The sequence below is a fragment of the Oncorhynchus mykiss genome, chromosome 4, assembly GCF_057628025.1.
Source record: "Oncorhynchus mykiss isolate SJ-2025 chromosome 4, ASM5762802v1, whole genome shotgun sequence".
NCBI classification, from domain to species: Eukaryota; Metazoa; Chordata; class Actinopteri; order Salmoniformes; family Salmonidae; genus Oncorhynchus; species Oncorhynchus mykiss.
The window spans coordinates 8,492,109-8,515,017 of NC_143025.1; the positions used below are offsets into that span (position 1 = coordinate 8,492,109).

The window sequence follows — 22,909 nt, forward strand, 5'->3', positions numbered from 1 at the left end:
ATTCCCATCTTCTTTGGATAATATCTCTGGTAGACAAATAGGACAAATGTGCTAGATTTCTCTAGGTAAGAATATCGCAAAAAAAATATGATCAATGGCTCATTCGAGAGAAGACATCCTTCCGAGTTATGACATCGGCCAGTATTGAAATCTGACATCAGTGACAGGAATGATAGATGTTTTCGCGATCTAAAAGTACTATTCCAATGAACTTTCAGTGTAGCGAGAGATACTTTATCACAGTGCTACATCATACCGGACGAATTTCTACCTGCTTGAGCCAATAAATTAGACACACATGAAAACATGAAACTACCCAGGGAATCAATAGAGCATCACTCGGAGATGCACAAAAACAATATAACATTGAAAATGGGTGAACCTTTCCTTTAAGATAGTGAGAGTGAAATACCGCTACTAAGCAGTTTTCTTGTTGGACAGTTCTGTCCAGCAACGATTCCGTTTCCTCAAACCATTTCCTAGTAGGACGGGTATGTGCGTAAAGAGAGAGGAGAAACGTGACGTCACGGAATAGCTTTCTACCCCCAAACTCTCGTTTGGTTTTTGCAGATTTTAATCGAATATAGAATTTATGTCTCTCGTTTTAATTTCACCAGCGTGTGTTGTGTTTCATAAAGAATATCGTCATATAATGCAATTGAAGAACGTTGCATAGTAACAGCATTCCTGGTTTTGGAAGAAAAAAAAGAGGTAAGCGATAGATCCTTTCCAAAGTAACGAATCCATACCGTTTTATTTACATTTCATTTCATTCACTCATTCTGTTTCAATTACACGATTGGGAGAATTATATATTTACTAAATGCTCCGTGCATTAATAGAATGTAGAATAATCATGCGGCAGGAATGGTACAATCGTTTGACTTGTTTATTGAGTCCTGCTGAAAATACTCCATCGTGTCGTAGGCTAGGTCTCTACTACGGTTACTCATCTGAAGGGCGCCCCTTTCTCCATTGACAGTAGTGCTCATCACGATGCCGTTATAGCATTACATACAGCGGAATCTTGCATCCTGCCCATCCTTTAAAATGAATAACAACATCGGAGAAACGTAAAATGTTGCATTGATTTGTGCTCTCATAACATCGTTTGTTATCAGTCTGGTGGTATAGGCCCATTTGGTGCAAAAATAAATGCTGGGAAAATGCCCTTCATCCAAACACCCTCAACCTACGAGTGTTTGAACGGTAGCTGCAAATATCATAAATATCCATCATCACACTGTCAAACTTTATTAAAATAAATGACAGATTATTTTATGCAGTCTACAATGTATATCTCACTGACAACAATGGCCGTATTCAGGAGGCTATCAGAATGGAGGGTTTGTAGCCATAGAATATTATGCATAATCGACCTAACATGTTACATTGTAATCCCATATTGTAGGTGCGGGGGCGGTGGGTTATAAAGGCTACGAGCGCAAAGCACACTGGGAGGGAGAGTCGGTTTTTGGCGTAATTTCACTGTTAACCGACGCATTCATTGGGCGCTCAAGGTTTTTCATATTTCTTACCGATAGCCTACATACCGGTTTGTTGCTTGGAATATTATGAAGGCAGTTATGGTGTTTATGATCATAAAATTATACTTTTCTTTGCTGAAATATTGATACAATGTAATATTCTTTTCAGGATAATTTCTAAGGTGTTGAGTTTTAGTCTGAATTATATTTATTTCCAACTGGAGGAAAATATCAAATTGTAATGGCAGGTAAGAACAGTCTTTATACATACAAGGATGGTATAGTCGTGGGAATATTTTGTAGAGTGTGATTTCTGTGTTGAATATTGAATCATGCTACTCTTTTGTAAGATATATAAGTCATTAGTAGTAAGTAGCTAATAAGCATTTTACTATCATGCAATTATAGCACACAATGCGTAACCTGACTGTTTTAATATAACTTGTGTGTTGATCAGGTTGAATTCTTATACTTTTAACTTTAATATTTTATCTTGGATTTTTGTTTTTAATTCAAGATTTGACTAAGTTCAATTCTGAGCCTCTTCCTTTTATCCCCCACAGAAAACAATTTCCCTCCCCTGCCAGGCTTCATCCCTCTGAAGCCGTGTTTCTATCAGGACTTCAATGAGATCCCAGATGTACACCGCTCCATCTGCAAGAAGCTCTACTACCTATGGATCTGTGAGTGTGTTGGTATCCCACGTGGTACCCTATTCCCTATTTAGTGCACTACTTTTGGCCAGGACCCATAGAGTTCTGTCTGGGAAACCGACACAGATGACTCAGTCTCTAACCACAGGATGTCTTCCAAATGGCACCCTATTCCCTATTTAGTGCACTACTTTTGGCCAGGACCCATAGGGTTCTGTCTGGTGAAACCGACACAGATGACTCAGTCTCTAACCACAGGATGTCTTCCAAATGGCACCCTATTCCCTATTTAGTGCACTACTTTTGACCCTATGGGTCCTGGTCAAAAGTAGTGCACTAAATAGGGTTTCCCAGACAGATTAAGCAAGCCTTATACACATTTTTTTTCCATCGAGAATGCTTTTTAGTTCTGAACTTGGTTAAACTGGGTTTTAGTCATCAAGTATTAGAGCTAATATTCTACAAGAGTTGGTCGGTACTCAAGCAGTAGAAGATTAGAGGTTCTGGTGCTGTACCGGGCAGCACCGGCCCATTCTAACCAAGCCCTTTGCGTATTTATTGTGTAGATTGCTTGAGTGACGTCATAACGGCAAGCTGTTAAGTGCTACTGCTACTGTTTGGCCTTTCTTTTCAGATGACTTTTAACGTCACCCAAAGCATTATGGGAAACAAACACAGGTATAGCAGGAAGGCGGGTGTAGCTGGTTTGAAGCTCTTTAATAAGACTTTCAGGAAACCAGACAAGAATTGTTACTTGACATGGTTTTTCATCTAAATCAACATCCGCTAGTTCAAAGCCTCCCATCTATACCGTTGGCTTGACAACAAGAGCTGAAAATGCATCTAATAGTGTCATGGTAATCTTTATAGATGTATGATCGTATACCTTTCATTATCATTTTCATTTCATTTGCATTATCACTCAGGTTGGGGATTGTATAAGTAAGTCCTGTGACATATATGTTATAAATAATCCCAATAGTTTATCATTAGTTTGTGCCCTTTACAGTAGTCACTGTATTGTGTGTTGAATAGATAGCTTTTTAATTTTGTGTTTTTTTTTAATACAAATCATATAAATTACAGCATATTTTCTTTATCGTTCAATATTTATATTTGGGACACAGACCATAGAGATCTCTCCCCTATACCGAAGATACAAAATCATAAAGTTACCTTTACTGTCTCTGCAAACTCTCATACAAATCTGAAGCAACCAATTAAACTTTACTTTGCTAGATTAATCATCCAATAACAGACGGTGCTGTTGTACTTTAATTACACAAGGTCCGCGTCCCAGACAATGTAATTGTACTAACAGGAAATGGGAAAACAGTAACATGACGGTCCTGTTTATTTGGCACCAAACCGTTGAAAACAGACTGAAACAGAGAGGGACGACCTGGACTTGTCCAATCAGACACCCTCATTCTCCATTACCGTTGCATGCCCTAATGAACACCAGGCCATCATTGTAAATATGAATTTGTTTTTAATTGACCTGAATGGTTAAATAAATAAAATGTTAAAAGCATGACCAATGCTACTGCATTGTAAATAATGCAAGGTCCACCGTTAATATCATTATTTAGCCTTTTTTGACCATCTGTGATCATTACAGTCAACAGTGCCACCTTGGCGGTCAATCTGATTGGCTGCCTGGCATGGATGTGCGGCGGGGGCGGAGCCACTAACTTTGGCATGGCTATCCTGTGGCTCATCCTGTTCACCCCCTGCTCCTACGTGTGCTGGTTCAGACCCATCTACAAGGCCTTCAAGTAAGTACATCCTTCTTTCTGACATCTGGGGTGCGTTCAGTATGTTTTAACGTTCGCCAACGTTTTGGTCGTTCAGTACTGTCTTTGTTGAATTAAACGTTGGAACACCGTTCTGACTTACTGAACGCAGCCCGTGTTACATTAGATGAGGCATAGAGACGTGAGTAAACCCTTTCTTAAGGCTTTTTTCCCCCAGATATACAGTGGTTAATTGGGGAGGACGGTCTCGTGGTGGTAATGACTGGAGTGGAATCAGTGGAATGGTATCACATACATCAAACACATTGTTTCCATGGTTTCCAGGTGTTGGATGCCATTCCATGTGCTCTGTTCCGGCCATTATTATGAGCCGTTCTCTCCCCTCAGCAGCCTCCACTGTCTAGGTTAAATCCTGGATTTCTGATTGGATTTACTTCTCTCTCCCCCCCCCCCCCTTGTAGGACTGACAGCTCGTTCAACTTCATGGCGTTCTTCTTCGTGTTCATGGCCCAGGTGGTGATCAGCATCATCCAGTGTATAGGCATTCCAGGCTGGGGCGTCTGGTAAGGATGGAGCCTGGGTGTCCTCTCGGGAATCTGGTTCCTCTCAAGGTTTCTTCCTTCTAGGTTCAGTCTGATGAAGGCCATTGATGGCCAAAATGTCATGTTTTTTTTTTACTTGGAAAAAGCCTGATAAAACACCAATGTTTTTTTTTATTTGTGGGAGAGTCACGCCCATTGGCTTTGATAGTATGGCCCTCCAGTCGCCTCTGAGTCTGGTTCCGCTCAAGGTTACATCCTTCTAGGGAAAGGTTCCTCCATAGTTGCCTTGCCACTTCTCCTTGCTCTTTGGGGTTCTAGATCGGGTTACTGTAAAGCACTTTGTGACCACTGTTGATGTAAAAAAGGGCTATACAGTTTGATTGATTTGCTTGATTGATTGACCTGATTTTCGTCCGTAGGCCTAACAGCTGATAGTATTGTTATCATTAGGGAAAGCCTGCCTTTAGAAGAGGCGTGGACTTGCTGTGACCTTGTTGTGGTTTTCTTCCTATTTCCTTCCTCCAGTGGCTGGCTGGCTACCATCACCTTCTTCAGCACCAATATAGGCTCCGCTGTAGTCATGTTGATCCCCACCATCATGTTCACTGCCATGGCTGTCCTCTCCTTCACCGGGCTCACCAAGGTACCATAGTACTATATGTGTGTGTGTGCTACATACATTTTCACTTTGTTGTGGAATACTTCTGTCCAAAGGAGAGAGACTTTTAGATTTCTTCAAAACAATCAAACTTTATTATTTAATTATTACAACAACAACAACAAAAAATCACCTTTATTTAACCAGGTAGGCCAGTTGAGAACACCTTTATTTAACCAGGTAGGCCAGTTGAGAACACCTTTATTTAACCAGGTAGGCCAATTGAGAACACCTTTATTTAACCAGGTAGGCCAATTGAGAACAAGTTCTCATTTACAACTGCGTCCTGTCCAAGATAAAGCAAAGCAGTGTGACACAGACAACAACACAGAGTTACACATGGAGTAAAAACAAACGTACAGTCAAACATACAAACATACAGCAATAATGGAGCTGGTCAACAATCATCCGGAGGGGATCACTGAGAACCCACCAGCAGATTTAGGTTACAGCTCTTCATAGCAAAGTACATCCTCCTGAATGTTCACGACAATCAACAGATGTGTAGAATTATACGAAGGTACATTGTGTTATCGAGTAACAGACAGCAAGATTTACATGTCGCCAGGTTTCTGTCTCTAGGTCATTTTACTGCTTGTTTATACAGGGTCATCTTCTCAGCTTGGCACTCCTTAATAACACACAGATACTAATGCAACAATGGGACACTGGATCCTCCTCACAAGTCCAGTGTTCATCTGCATGTGAGAGAGAAACTGGACGGTTCACCTGGCCCTGGCAGACAGGCCAGCCTTTCACATACACTAATCATTCAATAGAAGAGGCCCAACTCAGTCCCACAGACACAGATCAGAGAGTACTAATCAAAGTATTTGATACATAAAATAATATTAAAACATAATCTTGTAATGTTCTACCATAACTTCCACACTTTACTCTAAAGCCCTGACTTTACTCTAAAGCCCTGACTTTACTCTAAAGCCCTGACTTTACTCTAAAGCCCTGACTTTACTCTAAAGCCCTGACTTTACTCTAAAGCCCTGACTTTACTCTAAAGCCCTGACTTTACTCTAAAGCCCTGACTTTACTCTAAAGCCCTGACCATACTCTAAAGCCCTGACTTTACTCTAAAGCCCTGACTTTACTCTAAAGCCCTGACTTGCACGTTTCTCATTCTGACTAGAGTATAATGGATTTTAGCAACACGTTTCTCACTCTGACTAGAGTATAATGGACTTTGGCCACACGTTTCTCACTCTGACTAGAGTATAATGGACTCTAGCAACACGTTTCTCATTCTGACTAGAGTATAATGGACTTTGGCCACACGTTTTTCACTCTGACTAGAGTATAATGGACTTTGGCCACACGTTTTTCACTCTGACTAGAGTATAATGGACTCTAGCAACACATTTCTCACTCTGACTAGAGTATAATGGACTCTAGCAACACGTTTCTCATTCTGACAAGAGTATAATGGACTCTAGCAACACGTTTCTCATTCTGACAAGAGTATAATGGACTCTAGCAACACGTTTCTCACTCTGACTAGAGTATAATGGACTCTAGCAACACGTTTCTCATTCTGACTAGAGTATAATGGACTCTAGCAACACGTTTCTCACTCTGACTAGAGTATAATGGACTCTAGCAACACGTTTCTCACTCTGACTAGAGTATAATGGACTCTAGCAACACGTTTCTCACTCTGACTAGAGTATAATGGACTCTAGCAACACGTTTCTCACTCTGACTAGAGTATAATGGACTCTAGCAACACGTTTCTCATTCTGACTAGAGTATAATGGACTCTAGCAACACGTTTCTCACTCTGACTAGAGTATAATGGACTCTAGCAACACGTTTCTCATTCTGACTAGAGTATAATGGACTCTAGCAACACGTTTCTCATTCTGACTAGAGTATAATGGACTCTAGCAACACGTTTCTCACTCTGACTAGAGTATAATGGACTCTAGCAACACGTTTCTCATTCTGACTAGAGTATAATGGACTCTAGCAACACGTTTCTCACTCTGACTAGAGTATAATGGACTCTAGCAACACGTTTCTCATTCTGACTAGAGTATAATGGACTCTAGCAACACGTTTCTCATTCTGACTAGAGTATAATGGACTCTAGCAACACGTTTCTCACTCTGACTAGAGTATAATGGACTCTAGCAACACGTTTCTCATTCTGACTAGAGTATAATGGACTCTAGCAACACGTTTCTCATTCTGACTAGAGTATAATGGACTCTTGCAATATGTGCAGTGTGGTTTCTGTAGATACAGTTGAAGTCGGAAGTTTACATACACTTAGGTTGGAGTCATTAAAACGTGTTTTTCAACCACTCCACAAATTTCTTGTTAACAAACTATAGTTTTGTCAAGTCAGTTAGGACATCTACTTGTGCCTGACACAAGTCATTTTTCCAACAATTGTTTACAGACAGATTATTTCACTTATAATTTACTGTATCTCAATTCCAGTGGGTCAGAAGTTTACATACACTAAGTTGACTGTGCCTTTAAACAGCTTGGAAAATTCCAGAAAATTATGTCATGGCTTTAGAAGCTTCTGATAGGCTAATTGACATCATTTGAGTCAATTGTAGGTGTACCTGTGGATGTATTTCAAGGCCTACCTTCAAACTCAGTCCCTCTTTGCTTGACATCATGGGAAAATCAAAAGAAACCAGCCAAGACCTCAGAAAAACAAGTCTGGTTCATCCTTATGAGCAATTTTCAAGGTACCACGTTCATCTGTACAAACAATAGTACGCAAGTATAAACACCATGGGACCACGCAGCCGTCATGACTTAGGAAACAGGTACAAAAGTATCTATATCCACAGTAAAATGAGTCCTATATCAACATAACCTGAAAGCCCGCTCAGCAAGGAAGAAGCCACTGCTCCAAAACCTCCATAAAAAAGCCAGACTACGGTTTGCAACTGCACATGGGGACAAAGATCATACTTTTTGGAGAAATGTCCTCTGGTCTGATGAAACAAAAATAAAACTGTTTGATCATAATGACCATAGTTATGTTTGGAGGAAAAAGGGGGATGCTTGCAAGCCGAAGAACACCATCCCAACCGTGAAGCACGGGGGTGGCAGCATCATGTTGTGGGGATGCTTTGCTGCAGGAGGGAATGTTGGCACTTCACAAAATAACAAGGAAAATTATGTGGATACATTGAAGCAACATCTCAAGACATCAGTCAGGAAATTAAAGCTTGGCCGCAAATGGGTCTTCCAAATGGACAATGACCCCAAGCATACTTCCAAAGTTGTGTCAAAATGACTTAAGGACAGCAAAGTCAAGGTATTGGAGTGGCCATCACAAATCCCTGACCTCAATCCCATAGAAAATGTGTGGGCAGAACTGAAAAAGCGTGTGCAAGCGAGGAGGACTATGAACCTGACTCAGTTACACCAGCTCTGTCAGGAGGAATGGGCCAAAATTCACCCAACTTATTGTGGGAACCTTGTGGAAAGCTACCTAAAACATTTGACTCAAGTTAAACAATTTAAGGCCAATGCTACCAAATATTAATTGAGTGTATGTAAACCCACTAGGAATGTGATGAAAGAAATAAAAGCTGAAATAAATAATTCTCTCTACTATTATTCTGACATTTCACATTCTTAAAATAAAGTGGTGATCCTAACTGACCTAAGACAGAGAATATTTACTAGAATAAATGTTTAAATGTATTTGGCCAAGGTGTATGTAAACTTCCAACATATGATTCAGCTGAAAAAAACAGTTTCTCCTCACTACTACCGTACTTCTAGTACTGCTCTTGTCTGTTGAGGCAATAGCAAACTGTCAAGACAAACCCACAATTGTATCATCTTATCTTTCTGACCATATTTTCTTGGTGTACGTTCTCCAGGAAATATAGCTTTCGTGTCTTTAACCTGAAGAGGACAACAACTTGATGGGCTGCTATAATAACAGGAGATCAGATCTCTCTGCATCCTTTAGTGTCTTTGACTTGAAGAGGACAACAACTTGATGGGCTGCTATAGTAACAGGAGATCAGGGCCCACATTCATAAAGTGTCTTAGAGTAGAGGAGTGCTGATCTAGGATCAGTTTAGCCTTTTATATCAGAATGAATAAGACAGGAAATGGACAGGAGGGATCTGATCCTAGATCAGCACTCCTACTGTTGACACTATGTATTCAGGCCCGGATCTAATTTACAGCAAAGACCGTATTTCTTTCTTACAAGCTTTAGTTTGACTTTGGCTGTAATATGACTCACATCTCAGGTACCACAGGCGGGTGAATATGATCTCTTCTGCTAACTCAGGCACATTTACCCTTCATTGATGTGAACACTGAAATGTTAATTAATATCCCTGTAAAAAAAAAAAGAGTGTACTTTTATTTAACTAGGCAAGTCAGTTAAGAACAAATTCTTATTTACAACGACGGCCTACCCCGGCCGATTGTGCGCAGCCCTAAGGGACTCCCAATCGCAGCCGGGTGTGATACAGCCTGGAATTGAACCAGGGACTGTAGCTACACCTCTAGCACCGAGATGCAGTGCCTTAGACCACTGCACCACTCGGGAGCCCAATAGATTCCCTAAATATAAAAGAGTAAAAAATATTTGATAAATATCCCTGACTTGTCGACTACATAGTTGATGGACAAGTAATATATATGGCCTGTACTGTGTTTTACTTAGGGTAATATAAATATATCTCAAACACCATCTCAATCTCTCCCTGACTTTCTCCAGGAAGCACAAGGATCCCCATTAGTTCCTGCCAAGGCAGCAGCTACTCTTCCTGTGGTTTATTACGGATCCCCATTAGTTCCTGCCAAGGCAGCAGCTACTCTTCCTGGGGTTTATTATGGATCCCCATTAGTTCCTGCCAAGGCAGCAGCTACTCTTCCTGTGGTTTATTATGGATCCCCATTAGGCGTTGCCAAGGCAGCAGCTACTCTTCCTGTGGTTTATTATGGATCCCCATTAGTTCCTGCCAAGGCAGCAGCTACTCTTCCTGGGGTTTATTATGGATCCCTATTAGTTCCTGCCAAGGCAGCAGCTACTCTTCCTGTGGTTTATTATGGATCCCTATTAGTTCCTGCCAAGGCAGCAGCTACTCTTCCTGTGGTTTATTATGGATCCCCATTAGTTCCTGCCAAGGCAGCAGCTACTCTTCCTGGAGTTTATTATGGATCCCCAATAGTTCCTGCCAAGGCAGCAGCTACTCTTCCTGGGGTTTATTATGGATCCCCATTAGTTCCTGCCAAGGCAGCAGCTATTCTTCCTGGGGTTTATTATGGATCCCCATTAATTTCACAACACACTGTGTGCCCTCAGGCCACTACCACATATCTACAGTACAAAATCCATGTGTACTTTTGTGTGTGTGTGTGTGTCTGTGCGTGCGTGCGTGTGTGTGTGCGTGTGTGTGTGTGTGTGTGCATGTGTCTATGCCTATGTTTGTGTTGCTTCATGTACTGTGGCACCGGACCAGTACTCTATAAATCTCTCTCTCACACTGTCTCTCAGTCTGTCTCTCTCTTCAGGTGCACAACAACTTACCTGGTAAATAAGGGCAGGGGGCGCAACTTTGGTTTTAGAAGTGAGGGGGGACAGCCTACCCAACAGCTCGGAGGCGTCCGCATGGTCCTAAAGCACACCGTTGCCTCATTTTGTATCACATTCCTATGATAAAACTACGGGGGACAAAAATGCAATTTCAGAATGTGAGGGGGACATGCCCCCCCCATCCCCCCATCCCCAGTGAAAGTTTTGCACCTGAATAAGGGTAAATAGGTATAGCACCAGGGACAACATGTACCGTACCACCAGGGACAACATGTACCGTAGCACCAGGGACAACATGTACCGTAACACCAGGGACATCATGTACCGTAGCACTAGGGACATCATGTACCGTAACACCAGGGACAACATGTACCGTAACACCAGGGACAACATGTATCGTAGCACCAGGGACAACATGTACCGTAACACCAGGGACATCATGTACCGTAACACCAGGGACAACATGTACCGTAGCACCAGGGACAACATGTACCGTAACACCAGGGACAACATGTACCATAACACCAGGGACAATATGTATCGTAGCACCAGGGACAACATGTACCGTAGCACCAGGGACAACATGTACCGTAACACCAGGGACAACATGTACCATAACACCAGGGACAATATGTATCGTAGCACCAGGGACAACATGTACCGTAACACCAGGGACATCATGCACCATGGATAACATGTACCGTATCACCAGGGACAACATGTACCGTAACACCAGGGACAACATGTACCATAACACCAGGGACAACATGTACCGTAACACCAGGGACAGCATGTGCCGTAACACCAGGGACAGCATGTACCATAGCACCAGGGACAGCGTGTACCGTAACACCAGGGACAACATGTGCCGTAACACCAGGGACAACATGTACCGTAACACCAGGGACAGCATGTACCGTAACACCAGGGACATCATGTACCGTAACACCAGGGACATCATGTACCGTAACACCAGGGACAACATGTACCGTAGCAGGGACAACATATACCGTAACACCAGGGACATCATGTACCGTAGCAGGGACAACATATACCGTAACACCAGGGACAGCATGTACCATAGCACCAGGGACAGCGTGTACCGTAACACCAGGGACAACATGTGCCGTAACACCAGGGACAACATGTACCGTAACACCAGGGACAGCATGTACCGTAACACCAGGGACAGCATGTACCGTAACACCAGGGACATCATGTACCGTAACACCAGGGACAACATGTACCGTAGCAGGGACAACATATACCGTAACACCAGGGACATCATGTACCGTAGCAGGGACAACATATACCGTAACACCAGGGACATCATGTACCGTAACACCAGGGACAACATGTACCGTAACACTAGGGACAACATGTACCGTAACACCAGGGACAACATGTACCGTAACACCAGGGACATCATGTACCGTAACACCAGGGACAACATGTACCGTAACACCAGGGACAACATGTACCGTAGCAGGGACAACATATACCGTAACACCAGGGACATCATGTACCGTAGCAGGGACAACATATACCGTAACACCAGGGACATCATGTACCGTAACACCAGGGACAACATGTACCGTAACACTAGGGACAACATGTACCGTAACACCAGGGACAACATGTACCGTAACACCAGGGACATCATGTACCGTAACACCAGGGACAACATGTACCGTAACACCAGGGACAACATGTACCGTGACACCAGGGACAACTTGTACCGTAACACCAGGGACAACATGTACCGTAACACCAGGGACAACATGTACCGTAACACCAGGGACAACATGTACCATAACACCAGGGATATCATGTACCATCGCACCAGGCATAACATGTACTGTAACACCAGGCACAACATGTACTGTAACACCAGGCACAACATGTACCGTAACACCAGGGACATCATGTACCGTAACACCAGGGACAGAATGTACCGTAACACCAGGGACATCATGTACCGTAGCAGGGACAACATGTGTTGTAGCACCAGGGACAACATGTACCGTAACACCAGGGACAACATGTACCGTAACACCAGGGACAACATGTACCATAACACCAGGGACAACATGTACCGTAACACCAGGGACAACATGTACCGTAACACCAGGGACAACATGTACCGTAACACCAGGGACAACATGTACCGTAACACCAGGGACAACATGTACTGTAACACCAGGGACAACATGTGTTGTAGCACCAGGCACAACATGAGCAAAGACAGTACTCTTTATTGTGTCCTCTGTTTGTGCTACAGTAATACAACTCACGCTAACACCGTCTCCCTGACTCTCTCTCCAGGTGCACAACATGTACCGTGGCACTGGAGGCAGTATGAGTAAAGCCCAGGAGGAGTGGACCACCGGGGCCTGGAAGAACCCTCACGTCCAGCAGGCAGCGCAGCAGGCCGCCGTGGGGGTGGCGCAGGGAGCCATGCAGCAGCAACAGCCCCAGTACTCACAGGCACCCACCTACAATTATGACGACCCGGGCATGTAGGACAGGGAGGAGGAGAGGGTGGGAGAGAAGGGGTGAGGAATAGCCAGGGTGACAGTCTGTTTCTGATCTCGCGTCAGTTGTTATGAGAGCAGAAACCGAGCCGCCCAGGCTAGGTGAGGGACAGACTGGGGAGATGAAAAGGGATGATCATCAAATGAGAACCACAATTCACGATTACATTCAGATAATTCTTAGATAACAAAAATATATACAGTGGGGAGACAAAGTATTTGATACACTGCCGATTTTGCAGGTTTTTCTACTTACAAAGCATGTAGAGGTCTATAATTTTTTTTATCATAGGTACACTTCAACTGTGAGAGACGGAATCTAAAACAAAAATCCAGAAAATCACATTGTATGATTTTTAAGTAATTCATTTGATAAAAAATTATAGACATATACATGCTTTGTAAGTAGGAAAACCTGCAAAATCGCCAGTGTATCAAATACTTGTTCTCCCCACTGTATATATTAAAATGTGTCATACTGTTTTGATTTTGCTTCAAAAGGTTTTTCCCAAATGTAGGAATAATAATTTTACAAAACTCGGAACACCTATCTCCTAACATGGACCAGCACTCCAACCATGCACATAGTTATTACGCATAGTAATAACATATTACGCACACACAAGATTAATTTCTCTGCTTCCATGTGCCAGACAGACACTTGCACTGCCCTGTAATGCTCATTAGCTTTGAATAGAAGAACCCAACACTGTCTTACTAGAGCCATTGCAACGTTTCAAAAAATATATATTAGTTTTAGTACATTTGACTTGACGCTCTTATCCAGAGCAACTTACAATAGTGAGCATACATTTTTTTGTACTTTATGTTTGTAATTGTCCCTTGTGGGATTTGAACCCACAACCCTGGCATTGCAAGTGCCCTGCTCTACCAACTGATCCACACAGGGACCAAGTGGGGTAGGCTTGTGATGTTCTGTCATGTTTTTGAAAAACAGTTTATACTTGTTTTTGCAGTACTGTATTATTGTCAAGGATGCAGTTTTGCCACATGGACATGACAAAAAATGCAGAAAGATCGAATTTAATCCTATTTAAAAAAAAGGATTATCACAATTTTGTCCATGTTGAATTTTGATTTTGTATCACTTAGATTCTCAGGAATAGACATCTACTTTGTTTTAGACATAAAATGACTTTATTTGTATTCATCTGTTTTTTTTTTTTAGATCTTAGCTAGTTGCTAGATGGCTAATAGCTACATGTTAGTCTTGTCTACAGTAGAAATACCAGACGTTCTGTTGGCGTCATCAACATTAGCCATATTAGAGGTGTTAAATTCCTCGACATTTTCAGATTTATTTCAGGTTATGGGGAGTGTGTTTTGAGCGAGCATGTTATTCTGTTGACTATAAGTGAAATAATTAAAAGATGTTTAATCATAACAACCCATTTAAGCACACGTGCACAGTGTTAAGGTCTTACGTATAGGATGGAACATTCCAGATAAGTCTATATGACTACTGTAACCCAGTTAAGAATTTAGACTAGGTGAAACAAAAATTGTTCCGTCTGTAAAGGGGCAGATAGTTCTGTCTATAGGGGGCAGATAGTTATGTCTATAAGGGGGGCAGATAGTTCTGTCTATAGGGGGCAGATAGTTATGTCTATAAGGGGGGCAGATAGTTCTGTCTATAAGGGGGCAGATAGTTCTGTCTATAAGGGGCAGATAGTTCTGTCTATAGGGGGCAGATAGTTCTGTCTATAGGGGGCAGAAGGGAATGATGGAAACAATGGAAGATTTACAAAACGTAGTCTTAATTCCCCATTGAAGATATAGTATTTGCTATTTGTAGATGGACAGATGTTAGATGTTATGAATGTTTATTCCCATTGGTCAATCCTCTCACTAATCCTAAAGTGAACCCTGTGAAGCAAATGCTTTAAATAAAAAATAAATAAAAAAAGACTACGTTACCCAGGGGGCAAATCTGGTTGTAATGATGTCATTGTGACATAATTTCAAACAGTTTTGACTGCTGGGTAATGGTGGAGTTTAACCTTTACAAGTGAAAACATAAAATGTGGCTGTCAACGTTAGTACATGAGTATAGATGTGATTATGGTATATATAGAAAATATTGAATATTGTTTATACAAACATCTCATTTTATGAACTGAAACGGGAAGAAAATAACTGTAGCCTTTATGAGTATCGATGTTTTCATTTAGAGATGGAACTACCGCATAGCTACATTTGACTGGAGTGGAAAATGTTTTAGTCTCAAGAAAGTTAACTCTGAAAATGTAAAAGATGGATATTACAAAAATGTGTAATACAATATTAGACTTGAAACAAATGTGAAGATGTGTACATGAATGCCAGATATTTAAAAAAACAAAAAAAAACAGTGAATTGTCTTGTCTGATTGTGTGATGATGTTCAATATGATTTTATTTTAAATATTTCTCAAAACTTTTGTTGTTGTTGTTGTACTTTTCCTGTATAAATTCTAGAAGGTATGTGAGGCAGAGTGTATATGTTCTAGAAAGTATGTGAGGCATAGTGTATATGTTCTAGAAGGTATGTGAGGCAGAGTGTATATGTTCTAGAAGGTATGTGAGGCAGAGTGTATATGTTCTAGAACGTATGTGAGGCAGAGTGTATATGTTCTAGAAGGTATGTGAGGCAGAGTGTATATGTTCTAGAACGTATGTGAGGCAGAGTGTATATGTTCTGGAAGGTATGTGAGTGTATATGCAGCTCTGCTCTTTCTGTCTCTCCACAGTCGTTGGTGTATAAAAGGCTTCTAATGAGTTTTATTCTCATCATTGAATAATATATGATATATTTTTTTGCTCAAACCAGAATTTTCGACTCCGTGCTCGCTGTATTCACTTAAACACACTGGAGCGATATAAAACATGAATTTACAGATCAACTTGTAACTATAAAATGATCAACCTCAGTTTATATACTGTACATTGGCCTCGCTTAAATAGCATGTGCCCTTGCCAGTAAGAGCAGAATAGGGCACCTTTGTAAAGATATATATCTGCGGATTATAAAAATGGGATTGTTAATAATATTGCACCAGTAAAATAACATTGTATTCGGTATCTAGTCCAGTAGACTATAATCCCTTTAGCCTGGCATCTGATCTCCTGATGTCAATACATTTCACCGTTGATAGCGAAACAGTGGTGAGCGCATCTTCCAATCTGGTTAAACCAGGCTACAATCCTTTACCGTGTCCGTCTGTAGTAACATGCTCTGTTAGGTTGACAGAAGCCTTGGTTCTTCACTGTACGTGCAACAGAACAAAACAACGTTTCTGATTGTAGTCAGTCAACAGGTGTGGTTCTGGTGAATTTGTGAGTCAGACCAGACCGTGTGCCAATGTCGTGTACATAAGGGACACAACAGTATGTTTTGGTTTATTGATGTTAAACACAGCTGTGTCCAAGCTTACCAATACAATGCTCTGTTATCTGGTCTGATGATGGCACCCTATTCCCTATGTAGTGAACTACTTCTGGCGCACTGTATAGGGAATAGGAAGCAATTTGAGACGCTAACCTGGTCTTAACTGAATGGAATAGGGTGCCATTTCAGAGGCATCCTAGGAGACCAGAACTGCAGTCCGTTTGACAGACAGCAGTATTCCATATTCCATATGGTTTTTGGGTCATGCATGTTGCTTCGCAGCATTTGAAAGTCATTTCTCATTGACCCCCGATCTTCCTTCTGTATGCGTGTTAATATGTATCCTGTACTACAATAACAATATGGATATATAAATGATATGAGGTGAGGTTAATGTTAATACCATTGTCATGGATAAATATAATATATATATTTTTAAATGTAACTAGGTAAGAACAAATTCTAGTGAGATTCTTAGTGAGTCGCCAGATCAGAGGCAGTAGAGATGACCAGGGATGTTCTCTTGATAAGTGTGTGAATTGGACCATTTCCCTGTCAAAATGAAATGAGTACTTTTGGTTGTCAGGGAAGATTTATGTAGTAAAAAGTACATTATTTTCTGTCTCTCTGACTCTCTCTCTCTGTAACATGTCTGTCTGACTCTATCTCTCTCTGTAACACATTATCTCTGTCTGTCTGACTCTCTCTCTATATATAACACATGATGTCTGTCTCTCTGACTCTCTCTCGTTCTCTCTCTCTGTCTGTAACACATTATCTCTGTCTGTCTGACTCTTCTCTATATATAACACATGATGTCTGTCTCTCTGACTCTCTCTCTCTCTCTCTCTCTCTCTCTCTCTCTCTCTCTCTCTCTCTGTAACACATTATCACAGTCTGTCTGTCTCTCTCCCTGTAACACATTATGTCTGTCTGAATCTCTCTCTCTCTCTCTCTGTAACACATTATCTCTGTCTGTCTAATTGTGACTGATTGACTGATCTACAAATAATAATGAGTAGTTATTTATGATGCTAGGTTATTTGTAGATCATTCAGTCGGGCGGATACCTTCACTGTGGAAAAAGCCCTCACTCTTCTCTGTGTCCTTCTTTCTCTCTTGTTCTCTGGCAAACCCAGCCATTGGCTGCTTGTTTCCTGATTCTTCTAATGTTTTGCTGACACAGTCACTTGCTGTTCATTGTTACATTATGGCAGAAAGTCAAAGTTCGAGAGTACAACTAAAACCAAGATGCAGAGGAAAAAAACGTCTTCTGTTAATAGAAAGGTAAGAATGTTTTTGGCTGCATTGTAAAAGCTCTAGTAATATTCACTTTAGATTTGAAGGGACAATCTGGGATCCGTTCGCCCTGCCTTTGTTGGGAAACAGCTGAGGAGGGGGGGGGGGGAAGAAACACTTTCGCTGAGACCCAAAAGTAGTCCTACTCATAAAATGTTGAATACGGACGGGAAAATAGTCAAATTCACGCACTTATGAAGAGAACATCCTTGGTCATAGCCGTGCAAAGTAGGGGTGCTGAGTGTGCTGCATTTTCACAAATGTAGTGCACTGGGCCTTTACTAGTATTAGCCGACCGATATAGAAGTCTGTAGCGTTTCTGCTTTGGCAAAAAAAAGGTGGTTGTATAATTAAGAACAGAATTTTGCAGGATTCAATAGTTGGAATTGTGAGAGTTGTTGCCCTGTTCCTTTCTCTGTGATGACATTCTAATGGAATCTAGAAATAACAAAACCCTGTTCCTTTCTCTGTGATGACATTCTAATGGAATCTAGAAAGAACAAAACCCTGTTCCTTTCTCTGTGATGACATTCTAATGGAATCTAGAAAGAACAAAACCCTGTTCCTTTCTCTGTGATGTCATTCTAATGGAATCTAGAAATAACAAAACTCTGTCATCAAACATCCACATCAAATTAAATATTTTTCTTGATCAAATAACATGGGAAAACAACATTTTTTTTTTGCGCAGTATTAATTTACCATCCTTTCAAACCACTTAATGTAAATGTACATTAGTGTATTGTACATAGGCTGGTCATCTAGTTTTCTACCTGTAGACTTTTCATCACCATGACGATAAAACAATGTACAATACAGTAATTGAGTACAAGGAGACATCAAGTGGTTTGTGATGATATGGCTCAGTTGGTAGAGAATGACGTGTGCAATGCTAGGCTTGTTGTGGGTTTAATTCCCATGGGGAAAAAGTAACAACATTTATTTTATTTAAATTATTAGGATCCCCATTATCCGACGCCAATGGCGACTGCTAGTCTTACAGGGGGCCGACACATAACTAAAAATACTTTACAATTGACATACACTACATGTTAATGTTTTAAATGTTTGTGTGTGTGTGTGTGTGTGTGTGTGTGTGTATCGGGTACACATACATGTCAGTACATACACACAACAAGTACGTCACATGGATGAATGCACTCACTACTGTAAGTTGCTCTGGATAAGGGTGTCTACTAAGATGGAAAAGGGATGAATAGACCATTTCAGTTTTCACATAGAAATAAGTATTTCAAGAAACTGTAAAATATATATCAAGCATGTATTTTTATATTCCACAAGTATTATCTGATTAACTATTTTGTGTAGACAATGATCAAACTCAAGTTACAAATACTGGTAAACACTCTAACACATTTAGTTAAAACATTTTCACAAAAATAGTGCACTGGGCCTTTACTAGTCCTGTATTAGCGGACCGATATCTTTAGCGTGGGCAATTTGTTTCCTGCATCCACCTCACCCGCAGCAGCCTCACCCCCAAACTACTTCCCGTGGCTATGTCCCTGGTCATACCTACTGACTTTGATCTGGCTGACTCACTAAACACAAATGCTTAATTTGTCAATTATGTCTGGGTGTTGGAATGTGCCTCTTTCTATCCGTAAATTAAAGAAATACAAGAAAATGGTGCTTTGCTTGATATAAGGAATGTTTTATTATTCCTATGTTTACTTTTGATACTTAAGTATATTTTAGCAATTACATTTACTTTTGATATTTAAGTATATGTCAAACCAAATACTTTTGGACACAAGTAGTATTTTACTGGGTGACTTTCACGTTTACTTGAGTCATTTTCGATTAAGAAATCTTTACTTTTATGACAACTGGGTACTTTTCCCACCACTGCTAGTGGTTCCAACTGTCAACATAAATGACGCCGTAGACGGTAGTGGACTGACGGTCATGGCTAGAAGGAATACAGCTTTTGTCAAAATAATGTCAGATTTGACTTTTCGTAGCAGGTTAGGAGAGTTTATGCAGCAGGTTAGGAGAATTTGGTTAAGGTTAGGAAAGGGGTACGGGTTAGCTAAAATGTCAATATTATTTTGACAAAAGCTGGATCCCTTCTAGTCATGAGGTGGAGTCACCGGCACCCCATGCATCTGCGCAAATGGCCGCGAATTGCGCCGCGTTAGTTGCTCGCTCACACAGCGAAGCTGCTCAATGAACAAAGGAATGTTTGGCGGGAAAGAGCGACCGATCACCGATTTATGTACTCAGTTAAAAGGCATTAGCCAATAGCCCAAACAATAAAAACATGCTATTTAGTTGATACATGTGCATCAGGCATGACATTATTTAATTTATGATTGAATACTATTATTATTAACAAAGTGTGCTCCATTTGAGGTAGAAATCGAAAATGTATTTCAAGAAACAAAATGTTTAATAATTTTGAGACTACAGGAAATAGGTTGACCGCTATGTTCAAGACCACTGGGAACTCTGAAAAATACGAGGTCAAATCATGACGTCAGTGATCTTCAGGTCAGAAAGTCAGAGCTCTAGAAAGAGGTCAGAGTTCCCGAGTTGGATGACCGTTCAAAACGATTTGTCCCAGTCGGAGCTAGCTAAGACTTCACAAAATGGGACAAACACCAAATTGAGACTCTGCATGCAGAATTCTACAAAAATATCCTCCGTGCACAAATTAGAACACCAAATAATGCACGCAGAGCAGAATTAGACCGATACCCACTAATGATCAAAATCCAGAAAAGAGCCTTTAAATTCTACAACCACCTAAAAGGAAGCGATTCCCAAACCTTCCATAACAAAGCCATCACCTACAGAGAGATGAACCTGGAGAAGAGTCCCCTAAGCAAGCTGGTCCTAGCGCTCTGTTCACAAACACAAACACACCCCACAGAGCCCCAGGACAACAGCACAATTAGCAGAATACCTGACCACTGTGACTGAGCCAAACTTAAGGAAAGCTTTGACTATGTACAGACTCAGTGAGCATAGCCTTGCTATTGAGAAAGGCCGCCGTAGGCAGACATGGCTCTCAAGAGAAGACAGGCTATGTGCACACTGCCCACAAAATGAGGTGGAAACTGAGCTGTACTTCCTAACCTCCTGCCAAATGTATGACCATATTAGAGAGACATATTTCCCTCAGATTACACAGATCCACAAAGAATTCGAAAACAAATCCAATTTTGATAAACTCCCATATCTACTGGGTGAAATACCACAGTGTTCCATCACAGCAGCAAGATTTGTGACCTGTTGCCACAAGAAAAGGGCAACCAGTGAAGAACAAACACCATTGTAAATACAACCCATATTTATGCTTATTTATTTTCCCTTGTGTACTTTAACCATTTGTACAATGTTACAACACTTGCTTTGGAAATGTTAACACATGTTTCCCATGCCAATAAAGCCCCTTGAATTGAATTGCTAGTTTTTCTCCCGATTTCCCAGTTGTCTTAAAACGCTTTGAAGTCGGAGATTTACAAGTTCCTAGTTGCTTTGAACGCTGCATTATACAGGGACACACTGGGCGCATTCGAGCGGATCACTTTTGTCAAGTCGGTGACAAAGTGTGTTGCTTTCTGGGGATATTTCCCGACTAACTACATGGACTTTACAAAAAACTCGATCAAAGGTCATGACGTTTAGTCGGCATACCATTGCAAGTTTCTGCAGTTGTTCTTCACCAACTTCATCCTGCATTGTGGGAGGTTCTATTGTCAACCAATTATTGTTGTTTGACCAAACAGGAACCAATTTGTCGCGATTTATATGTACTGTGGATATATACAAATAAGTGATAAAGAAAACCTTTTATAAACAATGCAGTCCTGGGTTCAAATACATGTGTATTTGAGTATCTGCTATTTAAAATACTTTGTGTATTTACAAATACACCGGCCAAAACAAGTACTTTTGAGTATTTTAATGGCTATTTGTAAAAACCAAATAGTCTGTCAAATTGTATTTGACAGTATGTTCAAACACTTATTTCAAATACCAGGGTTCATGGGACTGTATTTGATTCAGTGTATTTGTGTATCTTCAAATGCATTAAAATGTTCAACTACATTAGTGTCCAACTTTTGGTTGCAGTCGGCTCTTCAGTCTTACCGCTCAAACTTCGATACAAAGTGATTTTCGTAGCAGGTTGGAAGAGCATTATCGCTAACCCTATCCATTTTCTTAACCTTAACCTCAGTCTCCAAACCTGCTACATTAATTATCCTAACCTGCTACGAAAAAGTAACTTCGGTAAAGAACTGGGCCGCTCAGTAGACAATGGACCTGCTACTTCAGCCACTCCCGTTGCTGACAGGTGTATAAAATCGAGCACACAGCCATGCAATCGCCATAAACAAATATTGGCCTTACTGAGGAGCTCAGTGAGCTTTCCAACAAGTCAGTTTTGACATTTCTGCCCTGCTAGACCTGCCCCGGTCAACTGTAAGTACTGTTATTGTGAAGTGGAAACTTCTAGGAGCAACAACGGCTCAGCCACAAAGTGGTAGACCACACAAGTTCACATAACGCGTTAAAATGATCTGTCCTCGGTTGCAACACTCACTACTGAGTTCCAAACTGCCTCTGGAAGCAACGTCAGCGCAAGTGAAAATATGAGCTTGTGGCAAATTGGCAAAAGATTTGCCAGAAGAAATAAAAATGAAAAGAGAAAAAAAAAATTGAAAGCCTGTTTTTTTTTCAGTTAGAGCAGCAGCTGGGTTGAGTATTCTAAAACAGTGCCCCCCTGTGGTGTACGGAAACACTACAAAGAGTAGCATAAATCAGTGCCAATCACAAACTTAATTTACAGTTCTTCTCGATTGCTAAGACACTTTTAATGAAACTGGGGACCAGTTAATCTCCATCCTAACCTAATGAGCACAACAGTATTATTTTGTGTAAAACTGTAAGTCATTTCTCATTGCTTTCACACACAATGCAAATGCTAAGCACATTTTTGGCAAAACAGTAAACACAACTCTCTACAAGAGACACAAAACTCAGTTGAGTAAATCATGTCAAACTAAATTAAAACATT

General features: G+C 41.0%; 1 protein-coding gene across 3 annotated transcripts; it reads left to right on the forward strand.

Moving 5' to 3' along the window:
• The first annotated feature begins 15 nt into the window (after positions 1 to 15).
• Positions 16 to 15,612, forward strand: LOC110521227 (secretory carrier-associated membrane protein 5). Of its 3 annotated transcripts, none has more exons than XM_036968680.2 (7): positions 16 to 711; positions 1,657 to 1,735; positions 2,051 to 2,170; positions 3,762 to 3,918; positions 4,359 to 4,460; positions 4,965 to 5,082; positions 12,968 to 15,612. In XM_036968680.2, the coding sequence occupies exons 2-7, from the start codon at positions 1,729 to 1,731 to the stop codon at positions 13,163 to 13,165; spliced, it is 702 nt and encodes a 233-aa protein (XP_036824575.1). In that variant the 5' UTR covers positions 16 to 711; positions 1,657 to 1,728; the 3' UTR covers positions 13,166 to 15,612. The 3 variants fall into 3 exon arrangements, with proteins under 3 accessions (XP_036824575.1, XP_090087183.1, XP_036824576.1); XM_036968681.2 differs by lacking the exon at positions 16 to 711 and adding an exon at positions 1,412 to 1,520; XM_090231057.1 differs by lacking the exon at positions 1,657 to 1,735 and having other exon boundaries at positions 462 to 711.
• The last annotated feature ends 7,297 nt before the right edge of the window (positions 15,613 to 22,909 follow it).